At 38.2% G+C, this 22,331-nt stretch overlaps 3 protein-coding genes across 3 annotated transcripts in view; 1 reads left to right on the top strand and 2 right to left on the bottom strand.

Moving 5' to 3' along the window:
• LOC140937230 (tetratricopeptide repeat protein 37-like) overlaps window positions 1-6,797 on the bottom strand; it is a 46,401-nt gene extending 39,604 nt beyond the window's left edge. The window contains exons 1-6 of the mRNA XM_073386772.1: window positions 6,666-6,797; window positions 4,415-4,558; window positions 1,951-2,042; window positions 1,106-1,178; window positions 729-821; window positions 106-135 (exon numbers count right to left, since the gene is read on the bottom strand). Coding sequence (XP_073242873.1) covers window positions 106-135; window positions 729-821; window positions 1,106-1,178; window positions 1,951-2,042; window positions 4,415-4,558; window positions 6,666-6,761 — 528 coding nt within the window. The 5' untranslated portion in view covers window positions 6,762-6,797. The remainder of the gene's footprint in view (window positions 1-105; window positions 136-728; window positions 822-1,105; window positions 1,179-1,950; window positions 2,043-4,414; window positions 4,559-6,665) is intronic.
• Window positions 6,798-10,285: 3,488 nt separating this feature from the next.
• Window positions 10,286-12,733, bottom strand: LOC140938119 (transcription termination factor 3, mitochondrial-like). The gene is made up of 2 exons (XM_073387646.1): window positions 12,191-12,733; window positions 10,286-11,107 (listed from the first exon to the last, which is right to left on the bottom strand). The coding sequence occupies exons 1-2, from the start codon at window positions 12,731-12,733 to the stop codon at window positions 10,526-10,528; spliced, it is 1,125 nt and encodes a 374-aa protein (XP_073243747.1). The 3' UTR covers window positions 10,286-10,525.
• Window positions 12,734-12,876: 143 nt separating this feature from the next.
• Window positions 12,877-21,595, top strand: LOC140938117 (uncharacterized). The gene is made up of 6 exons (XM_073387645.1): window positions 12,877-13,142; window positions 15,082-15,323; window positions 16,253-16,410; window positions 17,530-17,672; window positions 18,775-18,898; window positions 19,305-21,595. Exons 1-6 carry the CDS (start codon window positions 13,024-13,026, stop codon window positions 19,380-19,382), a joined length of 864 nt encoding a protein of 287 aa, XP_073243746.1. The 5' UTR covers window positions 12,877-13,023; the 3' UTR covers window positions 19,383-21,595.
• Window positions 21,596-22,331: the final 736 nt, after the last annotated feature.

Below are 22,331 nucleotides of genomic sequence, written 5' to 3'. Positions count from 1 at the left end.
ATGTGCAAGTGACAAAGATTTGCAGAATAAGACAGAATAGATTTTGCAAGAGTTTCATACTCTAATAAGATTGTGTTATTGATGCAAAAAGCTTTTTGTAGCTACCTTCCCAATATCTTTATCTTCTAGGGATTCCTGGAAAAAAATAATTTAAAAAATGTATCATTTTTCATAGTTTAATCATTATCAGACAATAAGCTGTCTGATAATAATTAAATTATATTTAAATTACAAGATAACAAACCTTCTGTTAACATTTAACGTATTACATGTATGACTTGCCCAAGAATGCAAATGCTGCCAAGCGAAACAAAATGAATGAGATTCTGGTCAACAGTGTTCGTTGCGCTGTGCTTTCATTGATTTTGAAACACTGCATGCCCTCTCCAAGAAACAGTTTATTGTGAAATGTCATAAGACCTGGTAGTTAAGTCAAATATGACAACAAGCATACTTGCAGAATAAATTCATGCTATATAAAATCACAAAGTATGGCTGTCACTCATCTTCTCTTGCAGTTCAGGAACATTCTTCCATTTATTTTTATCCCTGCTACAAATTTATGATATGATTTTCCCAAAATTACATCTTACATGTGACAACCTGTATAAATAACCCTAATGCAACTCTCTTTAGTTCCATGTCCCTAACTAATGCATCTAATATCATGGCCTTTTCCAGCAGAGTGTAGATTTTTTAAGAGGAGCCGAATGTTTATCTCAACTAACCTTTTCAAGCAGTTTAATAATTCTCAACCAAATGTTCAACTCCTCTGTGACATTTTCAGTTGCCATAACAATCTTCTCCCACAATTCTGCTACCTATAAAAGTTAAAAGCTTATTTATAAATAAATTGAATAAGTTAAGACTCACATAACTGTTTTGCTTTGCAAAAGAGTAATTATTTATTATTACTCTTCCGTGCATTGCCCCTTTTCATAAAAAAATAATAACTACACTGACATTTATAAAGTCATACAAAATTTGGTAACACAGTTTCCAGTATGTACAACTTTCAATTCCTGCAAATCTGTTGGCTAAATCTAGTGAAAACTTGCTGGTCATTGATGTGAGCATGAATGCATTTCAAGTTAATTTATCCTACCTTTATAGTGTCGCCCTGATTTTCAAGAACCTCAGCAAGTTTAGAGGCAATTTCAATCCATTTTGTCTTGTCACTGTGTAAAGAGAAAGTGATGGACTTACTCCTCGGACATACATTGTATTTTCAGTACAGATGTTTGTCCATATTAACACTATACATTTACTTCTACCATTTTATAATAACACAGGTGACTGTCAAATCTCCACATATAACAATTTCTCATGAGCGACCACCATCCCAATTTTACAATATAAGTGTGCTTCCAGCAGGCAAAGCATAATTTAATAAATTTAGCCAGGGCTTAAGGCAAAGTACCCATCAATAAATAGACATCCACTCAAAGTTAACCCTGAGATCAATCGAAAAATAGTGACTTGTCAGCAGAGAACTTAAAAGAACATGTAACCTGGATGGTTTGACACTTGAGCCCGCAATACGGTCACGTTAGGCTGGTTAGCAGATAACCTGTTTTTACAGCTGTCAATTGATCACAACATGGATGTGCAATATCAGGTTGCAGGCTCCCACACTAGCTAGAAAGTATGACATTTAATGTTGATTTCGCTGTGGTGTGGACTAACAAGTGATCAGGTGGAGGAAAGGTCACATGATTACATAACCACAAAAATTTCTCAGATGGCTAGATTACCACATTTTCTTAGGTATGGGGCTCCGCTAGTGCACGTGTGGAGCTCCACCATTATTTTGGAACTTCTTGCTAGCAATCACATGACTTGTAAGTGACCATCAAATTTCGGCATATCAAGCAAGCATTACAATTTTACAGGAGGTTCGACTTAAAACACCCACAACCACTACAAAATCACATTGTAGAAGCAACATACCTCTCAAAAAACTGAAGAAGCTTGGTGTAAACTTGTGGAAGTTCACCTTTAAGAAGTGGATTGGTTTCTTTTTCACAAAGAGCAGCAAGACCCTTAAAACAACAAGGTTTTGCATTTAAATTTCACTAAGGAGCAAATCTTTTTCAGGTGCTTGAGACAATCTTAAGTACATCACTGATGAAAACTTAACAATAATGGCCATCTTTCTTCCTGCCAGTTAAAGAACTAACAGCACAAACTGTCTACAGTATATGATGTTGTTTCTTCCTTTAGCTTAGTTCCTTTCACATCCAAGACTCATTCAAAAACTTGAAATTACATGGACTTGTACCCAGTCTTCCACTATATGAAATCTGGTGATCATGACATGAAAACCAAAAATAAACAAAACCCAGGCAAGAAACAAAATTGGCTTTTGGCCAGTTTTGCTTATTGCCTGGATTAGAACCCTTGTAGAAATTCAGTACATTTAAAGTATACTTTATATAGGTGATAAACACTTTAAAAAGTATACTTCATTTGTACTTAAAGTATACTTTAAGTATACTTACCAGAAGTATACTTTAAGTACACAACTTTTCGACACCTAAAAAGTATACTTAAAGTATACTTAAATGAAAGTATACTTGAAGTATACTTAATGGGAAGTATACTTCAAGTATACTTAAAATATACTTAAAGTATACTCAATGCAATATGTTTATCAATCACTGAGACACGTCAGACTGGGATCAATTATATTGTAAAATCATTTATTGATATAACAAAAAAAGCAATACAAATGTACTAAGAAAACATAAAAAAATATATAGCAAATCTTGTTGGAATAGGTTTCCACAACATAAAAATATACATTTTCTATTCTTATCAAAGGAACTCACTGCATTTGATTACCATAATATATTATTCTTCTTGATTTTAGTAAAATTTTCATTGGCAATGAGAACATTTCAAGGAAGGTACATGTATATTAACAGGTTTCTTTCTGAACTTTCTTTAACTCACTTGTACTTAATAATTATTGCTTAGAACCATCACACAATATTCTTCTTAATTTTAGTAAATGTTTAATAGACAAGAATGATTAGATCTGTACTCTTTGGCCACAAAGTAAATTGTGCCATTACCTTATTAAAGAAATATGTCTACCTATTACGTACAAAAACTGGAACGAAATGCGATCTAACGAAAACAAGACTTGGGTTTTATATTTTGAATTTACACTGCACATTAGGCGAAGTAAACAAGCTTTTACTTTGTAAACCTTAAGGCTCAACTCGTGTGTCATTTGCAAAGAAGAATCGATATATATTGAAACGACTGGAACCGATACATTTTTCACCCCAAAACTTACTTGTATCGTCAAAATTCAGTCATGGTGTACTTCTTTTGTTTTCTTTTCAAGTTCCACTCATATTGTGCTCGAATTGTGAAGATAAATTAAAGGCAATATTCCAAGCGTATAAATATCTTGAAGACACTCTCTGCAAAGCTCAACGAACGTTCCTTCGAAACTGTATCGCCCGCCAAAACCATATATGGAAGTTAGGTATGCCGTAAATGATTCATACATGACCGTATTAGGAAATCCACAAGATCCCGTATATTTTGCGACGGTACTGGAAGTCAGCGGTAATTCAACACCTTCATATATGCATTTCTTTCCTCGAACGTAAAGATGTCCGACGATGAGCAATGGTTTTGCTTCGAGTTCTCGTTCTATTTCTTAAGGTCCTCGTAAAAAAGGAGGTAAAACGACACGGGCCTTACAAAAATTCCACGAAAGACGTTAAAGAAATGACCAGAATGAAACTGTGCGACTTTGCCATTTCGCCCAGGGATCGGCGGATGATCTTCTTACGAAGGAAGTCGACTGAACAGCTAATTAATGTGTGCCCTGTGTATCTAGAAACCTGTTATATACTTCACCACTCGGAAGAAATCTTTACATGATCTCAACTGTGTCCTTAATAGAAGAAAACTGATTTGATCTGAATAGTATTTTGAAGTTAAATTATACTTAAAACATACTTTTAGTATACTTTTGTCTTGTAGTGATTTCAAGATCCGGACAAACCTTCTTAGATCCTCAGATCAGAATGTGTCTTTAAGTTTCAAAGTATACTTAAAGTACACTTTTCTTTGCGAAACTATTTTTCACAAGCACTGAAGTTTGAAGAAGTACACTTAAAGTATACTTAAGTATTTGAAGTATAAATGAAGTACATTTGCCAAATATACTTCATTTATACTTTTTTTCTGGAAGTACAAACGAGGTATACTTCAAATGTACTTTTTTTCTGAGAAGTACATATAAAGTATACTTGAAGTATACTTAAAGTATACTTAATTTCTACAAGGGAAATCACACACATACAAAAAAATAAAACCAGGGAAATTTGATATAGCATACTAAAAAAAAGCACACATGCACAGGACTCTCTATAAGGGTTTAATCCCTTACCTGCCAAGCAAGGACCTGTGACTCATCAGATTCAATTGCCTTTCTGTAGGCCATGAGTGCCTGGTCAGCTTGGTCAAGCTCTGAAGCACATTTGCCAATGAACACTAAGGCAGTGTAGTTGGTTTTATCCAACTTCAAGACAGCCTATAAATATACATACCAATATGGAACAATAAACACTAACTTAGTGACTGGTCCCTCAGGTAGCAGTTAACAATAAAACTTGGTGCGTGGGTAAGCCTGCCAGATACATTGAGATATGAAGTACAACAGATGTTTGGAGAGCATGATAACAAAGAGGCTTAAGAGTTGCTCGAGGCACAAGGAAAAATCATTTAGATTAAATCTCTGGAACTGTGTTGAAAGTGATTTGTTTTACAGACCACACAGGAAAACTTATACAGCTGTACATTTAAAAATTTAGGAAATTAAATCATGGTGGGCCGTGAACATTTTCGGATATAATTTGGGGGTGGTGTCATTTCAACAGGGGTTCTCATCATCTTTAAAGGGGAAAATTTTTGTCGGAAGTGCCATAAGATGAAAAGCTTCCATAAGAGGTGTTGCAGTATCTCTTACAGTATTGAACCAAAAAAACGAAAGAAGCTGTATAATTTTTTGCTGTTAAAATGATAGCTATGATGAAATGAGATGTTCCAGTAATTTAATAAGGCATGTTTTTTATAAAATTATTGTTAATAACAATAATATTATACATTTGCCTATTTAAACAGCTCCAAAATCATTTTTTAGAGGTGTTCCCCAACCCCCCAGGCTGCTACCATCAGATTTTGCAATTAGCAAGCTTTTAAAGCAATGAAAAGTTTACATCCCAGACGTCATGAACAGCAACCAGAAGTTCGATGTCTCGCTTGACAGAACGCTTCTGACTAATATAACAAAATCTGAATGCCTTTGTGTTAACTCCCGCTGTATAAATTTGTCGAGCCACAGTACTGAAAGAGAGAAAATATCAACTTGGGATTGCCGTTTTTGACGTCCAGGATGTCAAAGTCTTCACTGCTTAACCCATTCGCCCCTGAACCGCCCGTAACCGCCCGTGCGGATCCAGGTCCTTTCTACCCTTTGTGACGTCATCAGTTTTAACGGTCAAGGACAACTTTCTTTGCTAACTTGTGCAGAGTGAAGAGATCTTTCAAACCATACCAGAATGAGCACAATTCAGTCAAGGACACCGGAGAAAGAAGCAAAAAACCACGTGACATTGACCTGAAAATCTCCATGAAAATCTTGTTCCATTACCCACCTACCTTTCCTTTCACCTAATCCTAAGATCCTAAAAGCTTTCCTAAAAACTCTTCCCACCAAATTGAAGCCTACTAAATGCCCAGCAAGAGAAAAAAAAAATGAGGCAAGAAAAGCGAAAAAAGAAGGGAGGAGAGAAAGCAAAAAGTAAAAGTCAAGACTGCTGTGTCACTTTTAAACCCAAAAACTATCTCGAAATTTTGCTTTCTGCGCATGACCGAACTTCGCAAGCTGATATTTTGCATCTGGATCAGAAGGCCATGAAGTGTACGACCTGTAAACCGGTTTGTGGTGAGTTTTAGCTCTTTATAGCACGACAGTGACCAGAAAACCACTCGACTAGCTTCAAAACGCGTTTTTCTGCAAAATCTCCAGGAGCGAATGGGTTAATGCATCAGTCAATTCCAGCTGCACACAGGTTTCCCCCGGGCTATTACTGGGGCATTGCCTGCCTTGTCAGTCCTGGGTGGTGGGGCATTTGCAAATTTTGCTCGGCCCGGGGACTGGGCACTTTCCAACCCAGGGGGCCATTCCCAAGCTTTCAACACGCACGCAGTTTCCTATCAGAATATAAGTACACAGAGGATTTTACTAGCAAAACAAGCATATTGGGTGCAGCTGGAATTTTTGACTGATGCACAAGGTCCCCAATGTTGACCGTTTGGTAGGAGACAGTTTTATTAAAAAGTCATGTGAAAGTTATTCATAGTAAATAGCAGTTTGAAATGATATAATTATATTTCTGTTTATCTTTCTTTTTTTTCTGATCATTATATGTCAACCACACACTTATTGTCTTCAGAAATCTTGACAAGACCAGCCATACCGCGTGCCAGAAGCATATGACCCTCAGGGTTACCTCTGTGCGTACTTAAAATGTTAAGCTCACACAGGTTCGCAGTTGTATTAAGACCTAATTTAAAGGGATTTATACTGATCTGATGAAGTACCAAGATTTCACATAAGGTAATAGTTGGATATTTACCTTACAGTGCTTGAGAGCCTCCTTATATTCCTTATTTTTGATGCACTCTCGTGCATTTCTCAAAGATGTCTTCATTTCTTTCGTGCCTGTCGCCATTTTTAAAGTGTTCGTTACTACTTCATGTAAAACGAAGAGAAAGTCCATCCCCGCAAGGCGGGTCACGCGCAGCTTCCGAGATTCAGAGAAGAACAAATTTTTCAATAAAGAAAACAGTTTAGTTTCGAGGAGTTAAGCTAAATAACGTGCAATGACAAAAACAAGCACTTGTAAGAAATTTATTAATTGTGAGAAAAAATCGTATTCAAAGTGAATACAAAGGTGGCAGCTATTATCCATGGTGGCAGGCCCCAAGAAGAGGTCTATCTCTCTAGAAAAAAAAAAATAATCATATCGATCTCAATGTTTTACAAAACTTGAAATTATTCCGTTTGCCTTGATCGGAGACAATCCTCAATCAATGACGTGTCCTACAAAGCGAACAATTTAAATCGAAGGTAGTCTCAAAGTTACTGCAGTCACCAGGTGTCTAAGGTTGATTATGAGCATCAAGCCAGAGTCATCCCTTTGAATTCTATCAGTATTCCACCCAGTTTTGAGAGAAATAACCATGATCAAACTCCATTTCTTGGTGTTAGTTGCCGCGACGTACTTGGTCAATTAAGGGGCACGATCTCAAGGATCAAAACAAATTATTGAGCTACGCCGCTGACTACCGGTATCTTATGGCCAGTATGAAATCAATGTCCAAGGATGGAAGAAGAGAAAACGGACTTGGTATAGAAGAGATTATAGTAGGGGTGCATTTTAAAAATTGTTATTGCGAAGGGTGGGGGGTACAATTTACGACATAATAACAAGTAAGACTGAACTCCTGGTTCTGCACGCTAAACATCGCCCTAAGCCACCATTAGATTCGATTACTGTGGGTGGTGCTACTGTGGAGCCCACATCTAGCGCACGGAACATTGGTGCCGTCTTCGACGATACCATGAGTTTCGAGGAACACGTCAATGAACTATGCAGTGCTGCTTTTTATCACATCAGAAACATTAGTCGTATACGTCCATACCTTAGTATTGACTAAACCAAAACACTAGTGCATGCATTAGTAACGTCTCGCTTAGATCATTGTAATTCGCTTCTCTATGGCCTACCTGATTATCTTATTCAGAGACTACAATCAGGGGCACCCAACGAGAAATTAGTTCAAAACCGCTAAAACATAGCATTGTTAAACGTATTTTGATATTTAAACGGTAGATATAGGCATATTTTTATCCCCTAAAAATTTTTCATCTGTTCGGATTTCCTAGCTGAAAGTCTAGTGATCCGAAAATTTTAGGGATCAAAACTGACCTTTTCGAAAATTTCAGCCAGAAAAAAGGCTCCCGAAAATTCTGGGTGACCTTTTTAGGGTAAAAATCCGTTGAAAATAGGCAATTATACCATATTTTAGATGTACGAATATCCTAGGAGAAGCAGGCAAGCAAGAAATTTTACAACAATTGTTCCGAAAATTCTAGATCTCAAATCATCTTCCGAACAGATATTTTTCCGAAAATTGTCGTTGGGTGCCCCTGTACAATATATTCTGAACGCGGCGGCCAAAGTGATCACTTGCAAGCGAAAGTTTGATCATGTCACACCACTACTTATTGAGCTACACTGGCTTCCCGTCCGTCAGCGTATTGTTTTTAAGATCTTATTGTACACCTTTAAGGCACTCCATGGTGCGACTCTAACGTACCTGACTGAGCTCATCAGTCCTTATGTTCCTAGGCGAGCTCTTAGGTCTGCCGACCAACTTCTACTGGAGCAGCCAACGCACAAGCTCAATTTGATTGATTTGTCTTTCCCAGTGTGCGCGCCTTACCTCTGAAACTCGATTCCATTTGAGATTAAAAGCAGCGCATCTGTCTCTACCTTTAAAGCTAAGTTTAAGACATAAGTTTTTCGACAAGCATATTTTTAGACTTTCAATGTTTTTTCTTTTTTTTTGATTTTTAGGACTTTTAGACTTTTGATTTTTTCGATTCTTTGGATTTTTTACATTTTTTAGTGTATAGATTATAATATATTTGACACTGTAAAGCGCATTTGGGCGTTAGGAAAATGCGCTATAGAAATTTATTATTATTATTATTATTATTATTATTATCATTATTATTATTATTATTATTATTATTATTATTATTATTATTATTATTATTATTAATTTTCATATGTAATTATTTTGCGGGGGGGGGGGGTAAACTTTTGATACACCACACTTTTCAGAAAAGGTAAATTCCTTCCCGGAACAACGTTTACTATTTGTACAAATCGGTTCCATTTACCAAAAAAATGCTGCGAAGGCCTGAAACTGATATCAAAGCTAAGATGACTTTAAAAATGAGACACGAATTTCCGTATGCGATATTCCGTCCGGAAAAACAATTAAAGGCAAATTGGGCACCGGAAGTCGAGTTCCGTCCTTTCCGCGCGTTTTACCGTCGTCAAATGACGTTCCTGTTCTGTTGCTAAATCAGCTACATCCGGTGCCGTGCGAACATAGCCTTAAAAAAGGTTTTTATGGTAACATCAAGAGACAAGAAAATGAATAGTTAAGATTTTTTTTGAACCAACACACGCAAAGAAACGAGGAATATTCATGACACGTTCATCTCGCTAAGCTCTAAGCCGGTATACCTTTTGTGTCAACGAACAGAACGAAATGGTTAAGTCAAACTCAAACACAAACCTGAACTTCAGCTCAAACTCTGGCTCCTCTAACAATCAATTAAGCATCAGTCATAATCCAAGACATGACATGACAGTAAGGCAGCTGTGTCTGTAACATGTCTACGCACATTTTTTTTCTTTTTTTTTTTGGATGAATTTGGCGAGCGCGCAAGCTAAGCGAGTACAAGAAAAAAGAAAAAAAATAACAAGTTACAGTTGTTCCAAAGATGTACTACGGACCGTCTGTTTTCCCATTTACCAAACCCTACACCCTTGGGCTAGCGATCCATAAATCCCTATCAATCATACCTAACAGTAACAAAATTCTCAGAACTGATTGGCTATCAACTGTCCTGATTTCAGCACTAATAGGACAGTGTAATAGGACAGTACGCGTCATGCATAAGTATTTGGACAGTACACGCCATCGTACGCGCGCACTTAAATGGCTTTTTTCACTGCTAGCAAAAAAAACTCTCGGAATTTCTTGTGTTTTAATTTCAAAAAAAGCCTACAATATCACAAATTTTGTTATGGTTATGATTAATTGGTAACAGAAATTCATGTCGTCCAATTCGGTCTGTAATCATACTCGTGATTAAACAGATCAGACTTACGCTACGTGGTCATCCGATTTTGTTAATCGCTCGTATGATTACCCACTGAACTGGACTCCACTCAGTCCTATTGCCATTATAAATCAGGACAGTTGATAGCTAATCAGATTTGAGAATTTTGAAGGTCTGTGAAATGTCGGGTACTGTGTGTAAGGCAAAGGATACTTTGAATTCTCTGTGTATAAAAGAAACTGTGTGAGTTTGTGTGACTTAATGTTCATTTATTGATCTGAGTGGCAAAGACTAGTTAAATCCTTCACACGCTCTCAGGGTTTCCTCTGTTACTAACGCTTTTTCAGCTACCAGCCTTATCAAAACATAGCCTGCGAGCAAGCTCTTGATTCGAGTTTCCTTTTGCATGCGGCTCCCGCGTGACTCCTCGCGACTCCCCCAAATGGAGAGCATGTTCGCAGGCTAATCAAAATGGGATCACTAAATCATCAGTTCATTTGGTTTCTCTAATACACAAGTGATGTTAATCTAAACATCAATTTGTTTAAAGCAGTTGTACATGTACATTTGCTATGTTTCCGCAGTTGGCTTTTTTGGTTCACTTTCCTCCATCTTCCCTTCTTTATACTGTTTATTATTTAACTCAATTTCATTGGCACAGCTGATGAGTGAGTCAATATTGTTTATAAAGGATTTAAAATCCTCTATTGATGTCTTTGCAACCTTTTCCACAAACTGTTTATCTGAGGTTGTGACGATAAGACCTAGTCCATAATCATCCATCCTCATCTCATCTGTAATGCGACCCACATGTTTCAAAAACTGGTGCCTTTCTCTTATTCGCTTTAGAGAACATTGAAACACGCGAGGGCAGCGTGCAATGCTGGATGGGCTCAAATTCATTTTCTCAAAGCAGTAATTGTATTTTTTAAGGATTGCTTCTTCACTAAATGTCAAAACAGAAGGCTGTTTAAGGATTAAATTCTTTATATGGTGCTTGTTAAATTTCAGTTCTTTCTCAAACAGCTCGATTTTTTCTTCCAGAGACTTAACGGTGTAACTGGCGATGAGGTGAGGGCACTTGGTCAGTACATGAAGTATTTCATCAGTGGTAAACTTTGGTTTGACTTTCAAGTTCTCAAAAAATTTTACCTGGGAAAAGAATAATGAAAGCATCAATAAAAGGTTATAATGTAATAACAACTACCTCTATACTGTACACACTGAGGGACATTTTTATAACTGTGCTTGATGTATGGGTGGGAAATTTAACACCATATCAGAGGAGTGGGGTTGAAAATATTGACTTGAATTCATATGCCTCTCAAAAAGTAATGCCTCAGTCTGACTGTGGAACAGGTAATAAACGCTGTCAAACCTCATAAGCCACCACCTAAAATGCAAAGACTTAGTGGCCACTTACAGCAGCTGGTGGTCGCTTACCAGAATAGAACCACGGGGGGTCTCTTCCAAGAGGATCTATGGACATATTTACTTTATGGAAGATAATTTATTGCATGCAATTTCTAAGTTACGATATTGTAGTTTCATGCATGTTGTTACTTAAGTTCTTTTTATATTCTAAGTAGCATAGTACACATAGTGAACATGACAGATAAGATAAATTGCCAAGCTGGAAAATGTAATTTGTTTGTCCCAGGGTGGGACATTATTTTGTAACCTATTTTTAAGCCCCACTGTGGAGCATTTGCAGCTTTACAAACATTGGGCTTTTACATTTTAATATCCACACCCTTCCAGTTGAGGAACATGGAATTCTCCGGGGTTACAAATTGAGGATTTCTTTAGGGATAGAGTAAAAGAATATGGAATTCTTTGGGGTGAAGCTTTAATTTTCATGGAATTCTTCAGGCGTAAACCCATATTCTTCAGGGGTGGGACCCATATTCTTCAGGGGTAAGCCCACATTTTTTATGGAAGTCTTCAGGGGTGAATGCAATTTAAGTCCTCAAATGTGGGGGGGGGGGGATATTTAATGCAACAGCCCATTCTGGTATATTTGCTAACCGTAAATATGAAGAACTGTCTTACCCCAAAAATCTGAAAATGTGTGACCCCATTCTAGTAACTCTATTGAAAATTTCACCCGATTATTGTCAATCCAGTCACAAAAATGCAACCCCATCCAGCCGCACATCCCCTTTAGTCTCTTATAAGGAAGTACTCCCCCCCTCCACCCCCCCACCCCCGCCGAAACCGGGACTGAGCCATTACCTTATCTGGCAATGATATTTCTGTTCTTCCTGTCAACACGCCAGGCGACTCCTTAACGACATAAGCCACAGATTCGGGATAGATTCCAGCCTTTTTCATGGCTTCTATTCGCATCCTCAGCAAATTCTCCTTTGCTGTCAAAATACCTGGTCTTCGAGAAATTATTTTCCCTTTATCTTGATGCTCAATCCCAATTTCGTCCAGAAAGTTTAAAATTTTCTTCACTTTCTCAACTGACAATTTTTTCACGTCAATCCTGGCGTTATTTTTTTCCACTTTGAAACCTATGTTCTCTAATAAACTTTGCGATGTAACTCGTTTCACTTTACACCCTTCTAAATGCTTTTCAGCACTTTGCGAGCAAATGTTCGTTTTCTCAGTCTTGCGTAAAGATTGGTTCGTTGTTGACGAATGCCGAGCTTTTCTTCGTATGTATGTCATATGATCAGCATGTATATAACTTGTCTGGTTCAATGACACCATTTTTCGGAGAGGAATAGAGTCCATTATCCGAACATAGCGAGACACCGAGGAGGTCGCCATCTTTACTTTCATTAGATCCCAGTTTTCTCACATGTAGGTCACGCAAATCTTTAGGATTGCGTGATAGGTGCTGGACTCCCCCAGAGAGATACATACTCTTCACGCGAATCAAGATTTTTGTCCCCTGATAAGAGGAAGATAAGAGGGCACGAGCGCTTATCAGAAAACCTGAACACTAGCTTATCTAGTAATCGTTTACGTGACACTCTACATTGCAGCGTACCCTAACTAGTAGCCTGGTAACCAAAATGCCGCAAATATCACGTGAATCAACGTGAAGATCAGGCAAAATGGCGGAAAAGTGGGTTTGTTCTATTGTTCCACTTCTCTTTACAGCTCATCTTGTGCTTCCAGGAGTTTTAGGAGAAGAATGTGCTCCAGTTAACCACAATATTAAGGTCCTAAAAGAGTAAGTTTGTCGTCGATAGATTTTTGTCTGATGTTTTGATTTGTGTACAGGAGGGGTCGAGTGGCACATCGATCGGTAGTTTCGAAAACGAAGCACTCGAAAACGAAGACTTAAGCAGGAAGCACCCAAATCTCGAAAACGAAGCACCAAGAACTGGAAAACGAAGCACCCAAATCCCGAAAACGAAGCACCCAAACTCGAAAACGAAGCACCCACCCAAAACGCGGAACCTGTCTGCCCTTAAAAACCAAAATGAAAATGACGGAAGAGGAAGCGCTTTTTTGGCCCCAGGCTATTACCCGAGGACAATTTCTGTCTGGATCTGATCTGTATCACGCAGTGTCATAGATCCCTAATATGTCGTCATAAACATGTATGTGTACCCAAAAAATGCTTATTAGATAAGATGTGTCAAGTATCACGAGACTAATGATGCAGGACTTGCTATCTAGAAACGTTCAGTTAAACAGCAGCCTGGTCAAACAGTTCGCAGGCTCAAAATAAAACCTTAGGATGGATTTGTGGACCTTTGGAGGTGCGGATGCATCCATTGCCTCCTTAAAGTTGTAGTTTGTCAACGTAGAGTGGTTTTGGGTGCTTCGTTTTCGAGTTTTGGGTGCTTCGTTTTTGAGATTTGAGTGCTTCGTTTTCAAGTTTGGGTGCTTCGTTTTCGAGTTTTGGGTGCTTCGTTTTCGAGATTTGGGTGCTTCGTTTTCGAGATTTGGGTGCTTCATGCTTCGGTCTTTGTTTGCGAGTGCTTCATTTTCGAAACTACCCAGGTCGAACTGTATGAAGAAATACAACGATCGAGACCCTTGTTATCTAATTTTGAGTCCAAGACTAATCCAAGGCTAGGATACAACATGAAAAAAAAAAGGAACAAACATAACAACATATATGTGATGTGTTGTGTTACAAGGTCTTAAAACAGATCGCACACATATTATTTTGAGGTGCTGTGTTACAACGGTCAGAGGTTTGTATGAGACTGAAACAGATTTAATTCAAAAAAAGAAAGAAAGAAGGTTAATTTATAAAGAAAGTTACCTTACCTTGTTTCAATGTTGCATTCCTTGTCTTTCATCTGCATTTTAGCCCAATTTCAGAAGATGTAGCTCAACAATTTCGTGGGGAAAACACGGGAGATGGCAATTTGTCAAGATGGGCAGAAATCAGGCTTAAAAGCAGATGAACACCTGGCCCCGGTTGTTTAAAAAATGAATAGCGCCATCCACCAGATAAATCAGTATCCAGCGGATAAGTAGTATGAAGACCAAATGCGTTATTCATCGGATAGTGATTTATCCAGTAGATAGTGCTATCCACCTTTTGAACAACTGGAGGCTGTAGTGAATGACATTTCTTGCCCTGAGACATTCATTATAAACAAAGCAACTGGTTTTCCAATTCGTGTTTACATGACATGTTTACTTTTATTATTATTATTTTTTTTGCATCCTTTTCTATTTCGTCGCTGACTGTTTTAGCATCCTGTATAGTCACATGACTTCTAGGATTAATAAAAATGTATGTATATATGTATGACTGTGTAATTAGACTGCTAGCAGTCCCTCAGCTGGATTGTCCCACATGAACGCATGTTACTTGTAAGTCAGGAAAAGATGAAATGAAAAGGAAGGGCTGCATTCCCTTATACTGCTACTACTATATGCCAGCCAAACTACCTTGCAAGCAAGTGTAACAGTAAGTTGACATGTCAATAAGTAGAATTGTTCGAGCTTGAAAAACAGTGTGTTGACCATGCCTCCTTGTTTATGGATAAATCACATTTTCCATTGTCGGGGCTGCAGTGAATTTGAACACGTTGATTACAAAAGAGATTGTAGTCATCTCTTTTCTTTTCATCTTCTCCTTCACATGTTTGGTTATAATGGATTCGTGCATGATATTTTTGCATTTTTTTGTCATTAACATCTAGGCGTGAGTACTGGGAGTTTGAAATACAAGATCCGGGAGTGCCAAGATGCGATCAATTCGAAGTAGAAGGCAAAAACACCTCATGTGTATTCTACTTTTCAATATGTAAAGAAGTTCCGGGATACTGCCCTGCAGGTTCTGGGATTTGTCTGGCAAACAAAGTCTTTCTTGCAGACAAACTGAACAAAACTTTGTATACACGATTTATCGACATTGGAACTGCCAGTAAAGATTTCAATTCAGGTAGGGCTCTAGTCTTATTTAGTCAACATTCGCAGTAGGTCGAGATGCAGTTGAACTTCCTGTAAGCTTATAATATTATTAGGGTCAGCTTAAGGGGTGGGGTAACAGTAAAAAAAGTTAGTTTGTCACTGGAGTTCAAAATACATGCTTCAGTCCAGATAAAGAACGGCGGCCCAGGAATATTGCCAAAATCGCAGGAAAAGCTAGAGATTCATATATGTGTACATACAGTCAACTTTCGCCTTGCAGACACCCCTTTATTATGCAAACCCTGATAAAACGGACAGTAGCTAAATCCCTGGCAAAAACAAATTACAGACATTTGACTGAAAGAAACTCCGACTATTATGAACTCTCGCTAAAGAGGACACTAACTCGCAGTCCCTACAATGTCCTCTATAAAGGGAGTTGATTGTATAATGAATCGTTCCATTGTGTGTGTCTGAAAAAGGGAAATTGTTGCCAGCATTAACCTCCACAGGTGAGGTGACCAGTCGCAGCAATTTTATGACCATTATATAGATTATGGCATATATAGAAAACCCTCTGATCATTTGAAGGCTGTACAATCAGTGACGTGTAGTAGTGTTGCACAATATTTTTAGAATAGATTGATATTTTTCAAAATCTGTTCATGAAGACAAATTTTTAACCAAGGTGGTTAATGCATGTATTGCATTTGTTTCTTTTCAAATGTTGATAACATTAGTTTGTGGTAAGGACTTGAGGTTAGAAAATAAGCTTCGAATGAGGTTAAAATGCAAAAGAACATTTATAAATAATAAATTATAAATGGATTATCTTTTAGGATTTAACCATTAAATTACTCTTGCTTGCATAATTTAATTATCATTACCTTCAGGAAATGGTCTCCATTCCCTTATTCATTTTTCATTTCTTCTTTTCTTCTTTTTTTCACTGCTGTCAAGGACCAAACGATTTCACTCTGACATTCTTTCACTCCAAGTCTACTATAACTCTATTCACGTTCAAGTGTGACGAGTTTGCAAAGTGGGAAGATCATTTAGATGATGGTAAAGTTAATCAATACCTAGTCAGTGCAACTTATCCTCCTGAGGAATATGAGGTATTAAGAACCGGGCATATTATTATTAAACAGTGCTTAATACATGTAGTCTTTAGAATTTATAACGTCATCTATGTGATCGAAATATAGGTGGATTGAAAAGGAACTGTGTTCTGTCTTCATTTGTGATTAGTTTACTAGTTCGAGCACTCTGGCATGGCTTAAATGATACCACAATAATAATTGTGGGATCATTTGGGGTGGCTTTATAGCTAAACCTCCACCATAGCATCAGTGGTGCTGCAAAAGTAATGTTTACATACAAATGTGCCTTTTACAGTTAAAGGTGCATATTTTAAAAAATGCAAAAGCAAAAAAGGAAGGCTGACACAATGTGGTACATGTGGGTAAGGTGCATGTCATTGGAATATCTAAGAAAATCCAGGGATGTTTGCGATTTGATTGACCTTTCTCAAGAAGTGATTGGATCTTGTGTGATTATTCACATTTTCCATCAAAGCAACTTCAAAATACCTGACCACCTTGAATCAAACTTAATCAACTGCTCCATTTGTCCCAAAGTGCTAAAAAGTGTGTTTCAGTTCACAGTCCTGTTGTACTTTGAGTCATCGAGTAAAACGACTGAAGTACCCGAGTCTTGTGGTTTCAAATTTTGAATTAGTTTAAGTTGCTTGAGAAGAATCATACATAAATTATTATTTGAAATCGCTTAATTTGAAGTCTTAAAAGAACATAGAATGATCCTTTATTCTTGCATTTGTTATGCAGTAATTTTGAGAATTGTGGGTCTCCAGGAGCAACATTTAAAGATGCATTAAAAGTGGCTGAGTAATCTGAACTTTAACCTTTCCATCCTCCTTAGCTGCAAACGCGAACACCGGCTGGCCACGATGCAATTCAGACTGTTTCTTTTTCATCTTGTTTTGTTTTAATTTTTCTCAGGCTCACATGTGTGCTCCTCTATTAGTTTCATTTCTCCTTTATCCCTCTCACTCTTAACCTGTGTACAGACAAGAGGGGGGCGTCTGTACACAGCCTATCCCACTCTCTAAAAGACAAAGGAATGAAAACTAAAAAACACGTAAGAACAGGGGTCAGAGAAGCTGTTCTTATGGATACAGTGTAAGCCAAACTCTCAGGATTTGATGTTCACTCTCTCTCTCTTCTCACATTCAGTACAGTTTTGTGTTCAACTATTCTGGTGCGTGCAAACAGGGCGGTGGTGGAGGTGGTGGTGGTGGAGGAGGAGGTGACGAGGGACCTAAGGATGTTCTGAGTGTTGGCTCAATTCTACTTATTGTGTAAGTACTGTACTGCTTTTAATTTCCTTTGTTTTAGTTTCTTATCACCGAATTAGCAAGATAATTTAGACTACAATCAGACCCTCGTTTTCCTCAGGGTTAGGCCTGTCCCGGCAGAGCTGAGTCAACTTTAGCGAACATTTATTTGTTTTAGACAAAACTTAACCCCTTTGCCCGATACGTGCGAAGAGCTGAAAACAACGCTCGCATATGCTCTGATTGACTTTCCTTGACCGATTTGACTCAGGTGGGCGGAGAAAAAGAAGAAAAATTGGCCCCGCTAGAAGGCTGGTCAACCTTCTAGTCGAGGCATTTTTTTGTTTCTCAGGTAAACGATTCGCCGAGTTATGAAGGGAAATGTAGGAAACGTTGGCTCGCGCAGGGTAGCTTGGGTAAGCGAGTGAAAAAACAGCGCCTTATAGCAGAGCAAGGGAAATTCGCGAGTGCACTGTACATGCAGGGTTGTTTTTGTTAATTTTTCATCAAAGCTATCACTTTTAGACGTTCTCGTTGCCATTGCCATCGCCGTGGTCGTTGCTAAAGTTTCCTGGTGTCTGGGGAACTCCTCCCTCCCCCCCCCCCTTTCCGCCCCCGCCGCACTTACCTGAAGATCCAGATCCGGTAGTGACGTACATTTCCGTGGGGTATTTTAAATTGCTTTACTCAAGGGTGTACCCTCTTGTTGTGTTTAAGGCCTAGGCAAAAGTCGAACTTACACTATATCGTGAGACGAAGCAAACTCTAATTTAGGTCGACTTAAGTTAAGATCTTCTGTTGGGTCAGTAGTCGAACTTAGGACGCGTTGAACTAATCGACTGACTCAGACTAAAAAGCAACTTTCTCACTTTTAAATTTTTCCCGAACGAGGCTAAATATACATTTTCATACAATTAGTTTAGTTCGTTCGTTCGTTCGAAGATCGACGTTTTTGTCCCGGAGACGATCTACAAACTTTCTATCCGTCTGAAGCAGGCGAATAGAACGTGTTTAACGATCCAAACTCACACAGACGACCTTATATGAGCCAGAAAAGATTGGTTTGTCTCATGAAAAGGTCGACGTTTGGCCAAGGCCTAAGTGTGACAAGTTTTTCCTTGTGCAGATTTTTTCCTGGAATATTTTTGTATTGCGTGGTTGGAGCACTGATCAATAAAGGGTCTGGAAAGACTGGTAAAGACATGATACCAAATGCCAAGTTCTGGTCAAATCTTCCAGGACTGATTTCGGTAAGTGTTTTAGTGTCCGAGAAGTTACCATCGTTTTTATAACTTGTTCCACGCAGACATTTGCAGGCTAATGAAAGAAATTTTTTTTAATCATCACGGAAAAAAAGAAAGGACCCACCGAAGGATTTTACAACCCTATAAACATGTTCTTTTTTAGTAAGCACCTAAATTAAAAGTGCATCAGAATGGTTTTGAAAACTACACCTACGCCACATTTATATTTTAATGGCTTTCTTTGTCGAGATAGGCGCACCGGTTACGACGGAATTGAGAGAAAGAAAGAATCTTTGACTTTCCGTACAGTATTAATTACGGACCGAAAGTTCCATGAAGAGAACGTGGAATGACTGTGTTATAAATAATGCTGTTATTTTTTAAATTAAGGTTTGAATAATTTCTCTTTCAGGATGGATTCTCCTTTGTTATATCGAAGATCACATGTTCGGAGATGTCCACAACACAAGAACGTTACGACCGCATGTAGTTTTCGATCGTGCATTCCAGGTTTAACTGTGGACTTGTTACGTCTGTAACAAGTTAGTGTGAAAAAAAAGGCTGAGTGCATCTGCTTTTAGTGATGTAGCAGCTCAATCCGTGGATTAAAATGCCTTGGTAAACAAGCAAACCTTTTAACAACATTTTGTGCTTAGTGTAAGACGTTGTATTGTAATTTTTCGTCATGTTTCAGGGCCTTAGCGCGTATCCCAAAGCATTATAGTGTATAACATCGTGGCAGTTACTGCAACTGACTGCTTGTAGTTGGAATCTGAAAGGAAAAGCATGATCTGCAATAAACGTAAACATAAAGTACATAAACTCAACTGTAGTAGGTAACTTACGCGACTTTAAATAGCCTTTACAGAACACTTTTGTCCGGAAATGCAAGAAAACTCGGAACTTAGGTACTTCATACTGGACACAATTATTTCCATATGACTTCATGTAGACACTAAGAGGTCACGTGATCAATGCTTTCTTTAAACAATGACTTGGAATCTTGCTGATGCCAAACATTGACAGAGCACATGAAAATTATCTTACGCCCGAAATTTGAGAGGAAACGCATTGAAGGCAGATATTTTATGGCACTTTGATTTTTCAACAAAGTAGTATGATTTGTATTGGCCGCCATGTTGGAGGGCATACTCTAGCCCTCCAACATGGCGGCCAAAACTACTTTTTGCTTATATCTTTAGACGTTTGACAGTTACGCTCAGATGTGCTGTAAACGTTACCACATCATCTTTTCAACATTTTCCTCGAAATTTAAATGCAATATTTGTGTTCAGTAAGAGGTAATTCATAATTTTAAAAAAAAATCACATTTTGGTCACGTGACCAGCTACGAAGTTACTCATTTTAAGAAAATGGTACGGGTTTGAAAAACCAAATCACTATTATTTTGCTTAAGACATGACCCACTAATCGTTTTTTGAAGGCAAAATCACATAACTTTCATTTTCATAAAAACGATGTCACAGGACCTCTTAGTGCAAATGGCCTATTGCTTACGTTTAAGTGAGGATTAGGGCGAGGGCACACTTCGTGATGTTTACCATGAGGAGCATGAATCTCATTACAGACGCTCAGTAAACTGGGCTTAGCCAATAACCTCTCCGTTTTAGTAGGCGGTGCAAATTTTAATGAAACCGTACCTGCTTAGTAAGGTCCATTCATTACCCTTAGAATGGTTTTCTCACGTTGAAGTCCTCGTGACCATTTAAGTTCTCCAAGTATCTTGATAAAAAAAAATCAGAGTGATATTTCAACACCTCTCACGTAAAATGTCGGATTAGAAAAATTCACGTCGTAGTCTTGCATGGCCACCGCCAGAAATAAATGAACCAAAAAGAGTGATGCACGTGCTAAGATTTAATTTTGCTCATTCAGCTTATTCTTCTTTACGTTCATGCCATCGCCGTCGTTGTTTCGTAAGCTCCGCTATTTTTAATGCGCCTAGTTTTCATTAGCAAGGGAGCAAGAGTCCGATTCCGTTTACGACTCCGTTGCTTACGATCAAGTGAAAAGCAGATCTGTATGAGTCGCAACCAGGGGCGGAAGAACTAAACCACCAATCACAACGCATGAGAACGGCAGTGGGAACGAGCATTGTGATTGGTTTATTCTTCGCCTTCCGACTTCCGACGGCTTCTGACTCCCGAAACACTAGTTTTCACCAAACGTAAGGCGACAGAGTTAAAAGCAGAGTCGGAAGAAAAATGAACCATTATCAATCCATCAACCCTATGGCTCACATTACGACTCCGTCGTTAGCGAAAACCAACCTTTAGGCTTTAAGGATAGGCTTGATACTTCATTTATTTACATGAAGGCAGGTGTTCACAAAGTTGTAGATAAACTTTGGGAACTAAATACTGGTACTCATTTTTTGTTCACTTCAATATTGTTCACAAGTCTAATATATCGTACGTGTGACTTAGTCTAGTTTAATTATGATAATATGAGCGGGGAAAGATTTAATAGTGGGTCAATAGTCAGCTTGCCATCTGCTTAGCGTTACTGTTAAGAAACGGCCTATGGTACATAATAATGTGGCTGTCTGTGTATCGTACAGTTTGCTTATGTAGGTTGTTAGGCACCATATTAAATATATTGAATATTTTGATTCAGTAATGTGTCAGTATTTAAGAGGATATAATGAATTGTTGGTCAATAAAAAGCTTTGTTTTATGTAGATGTATTGTAGGAGATAATTTCGCTGTACCTTCTTGGGTAGGAAGTCGACATGAGCTCACTGAAGAGTGCATGATGGTGATTGCAATTACACTGAATTCAGCTTGGGAGGGTCTCAACCCTCGTCCGCGTTTTAGGATGACTGATTAAAGATTGGCCGCTAATAATAAAGCAGGGGAAAATGTGTAGCCGCGGAATGAGAAGCGAAAACCGGTGCGAAGCCGTGGAAAAAAGCGGAAACCGATGCAAAAATTGTGTAAAACCATGTTATGAATTAGAGTTTTACCAGCATTTTTAAGCTTTTATGCTAGACATGTCAGCCCGTCAAGACATTTTACCAAAAAATTAAATTATACCTAAGAAATGTTATCATGAATTTTTCTCAAGAAGAAATCGACTTGCCTGAACACGTCAAGACCAAGAAATTCTTCTAACCAGAGCCAGGCTTCACCAGTATATGGCGTCATCGCCCCACTCTAAGAAGTCACTTGAGAAGAAGCAGGTGAGGGTGTTGTATTAAACAGGATATGTATTCTAGGATTTTTCTCCTAAACGGAGCCAGGGTTTGAAACCGTTAGCGGCTCACCAATACCCGAGTACCCCCCCCCCCCCCGGCGAGGTTTATTTGAGTAGAAAATAGTAGTAAAAAAATAATCATCAATAAAGCTACACGGCTGGGAGTTACTATAAAGTTCTCGCTAACCGGTGCTGACACCTTCTCCAGTCGAGGCAATCCCTT

Source organism: Porites lutea, chromosome 5, assembly GCF_958299795.1.
Source record: "Porites lutea chromosome 5, jaPorLute2.1, whole genome shotgun sequence".
In the NCBI taxonomy this organism is placed as follows: domain Eukaryota; kingdom Metazoa; phylum Cnidaria; class Anthozoa; order Scleractinia; family Poritidae; genus Porites; species Porites lutea.
This window is presented reverse-complemented; position numbering and strand designations above follow the sequence as displayed.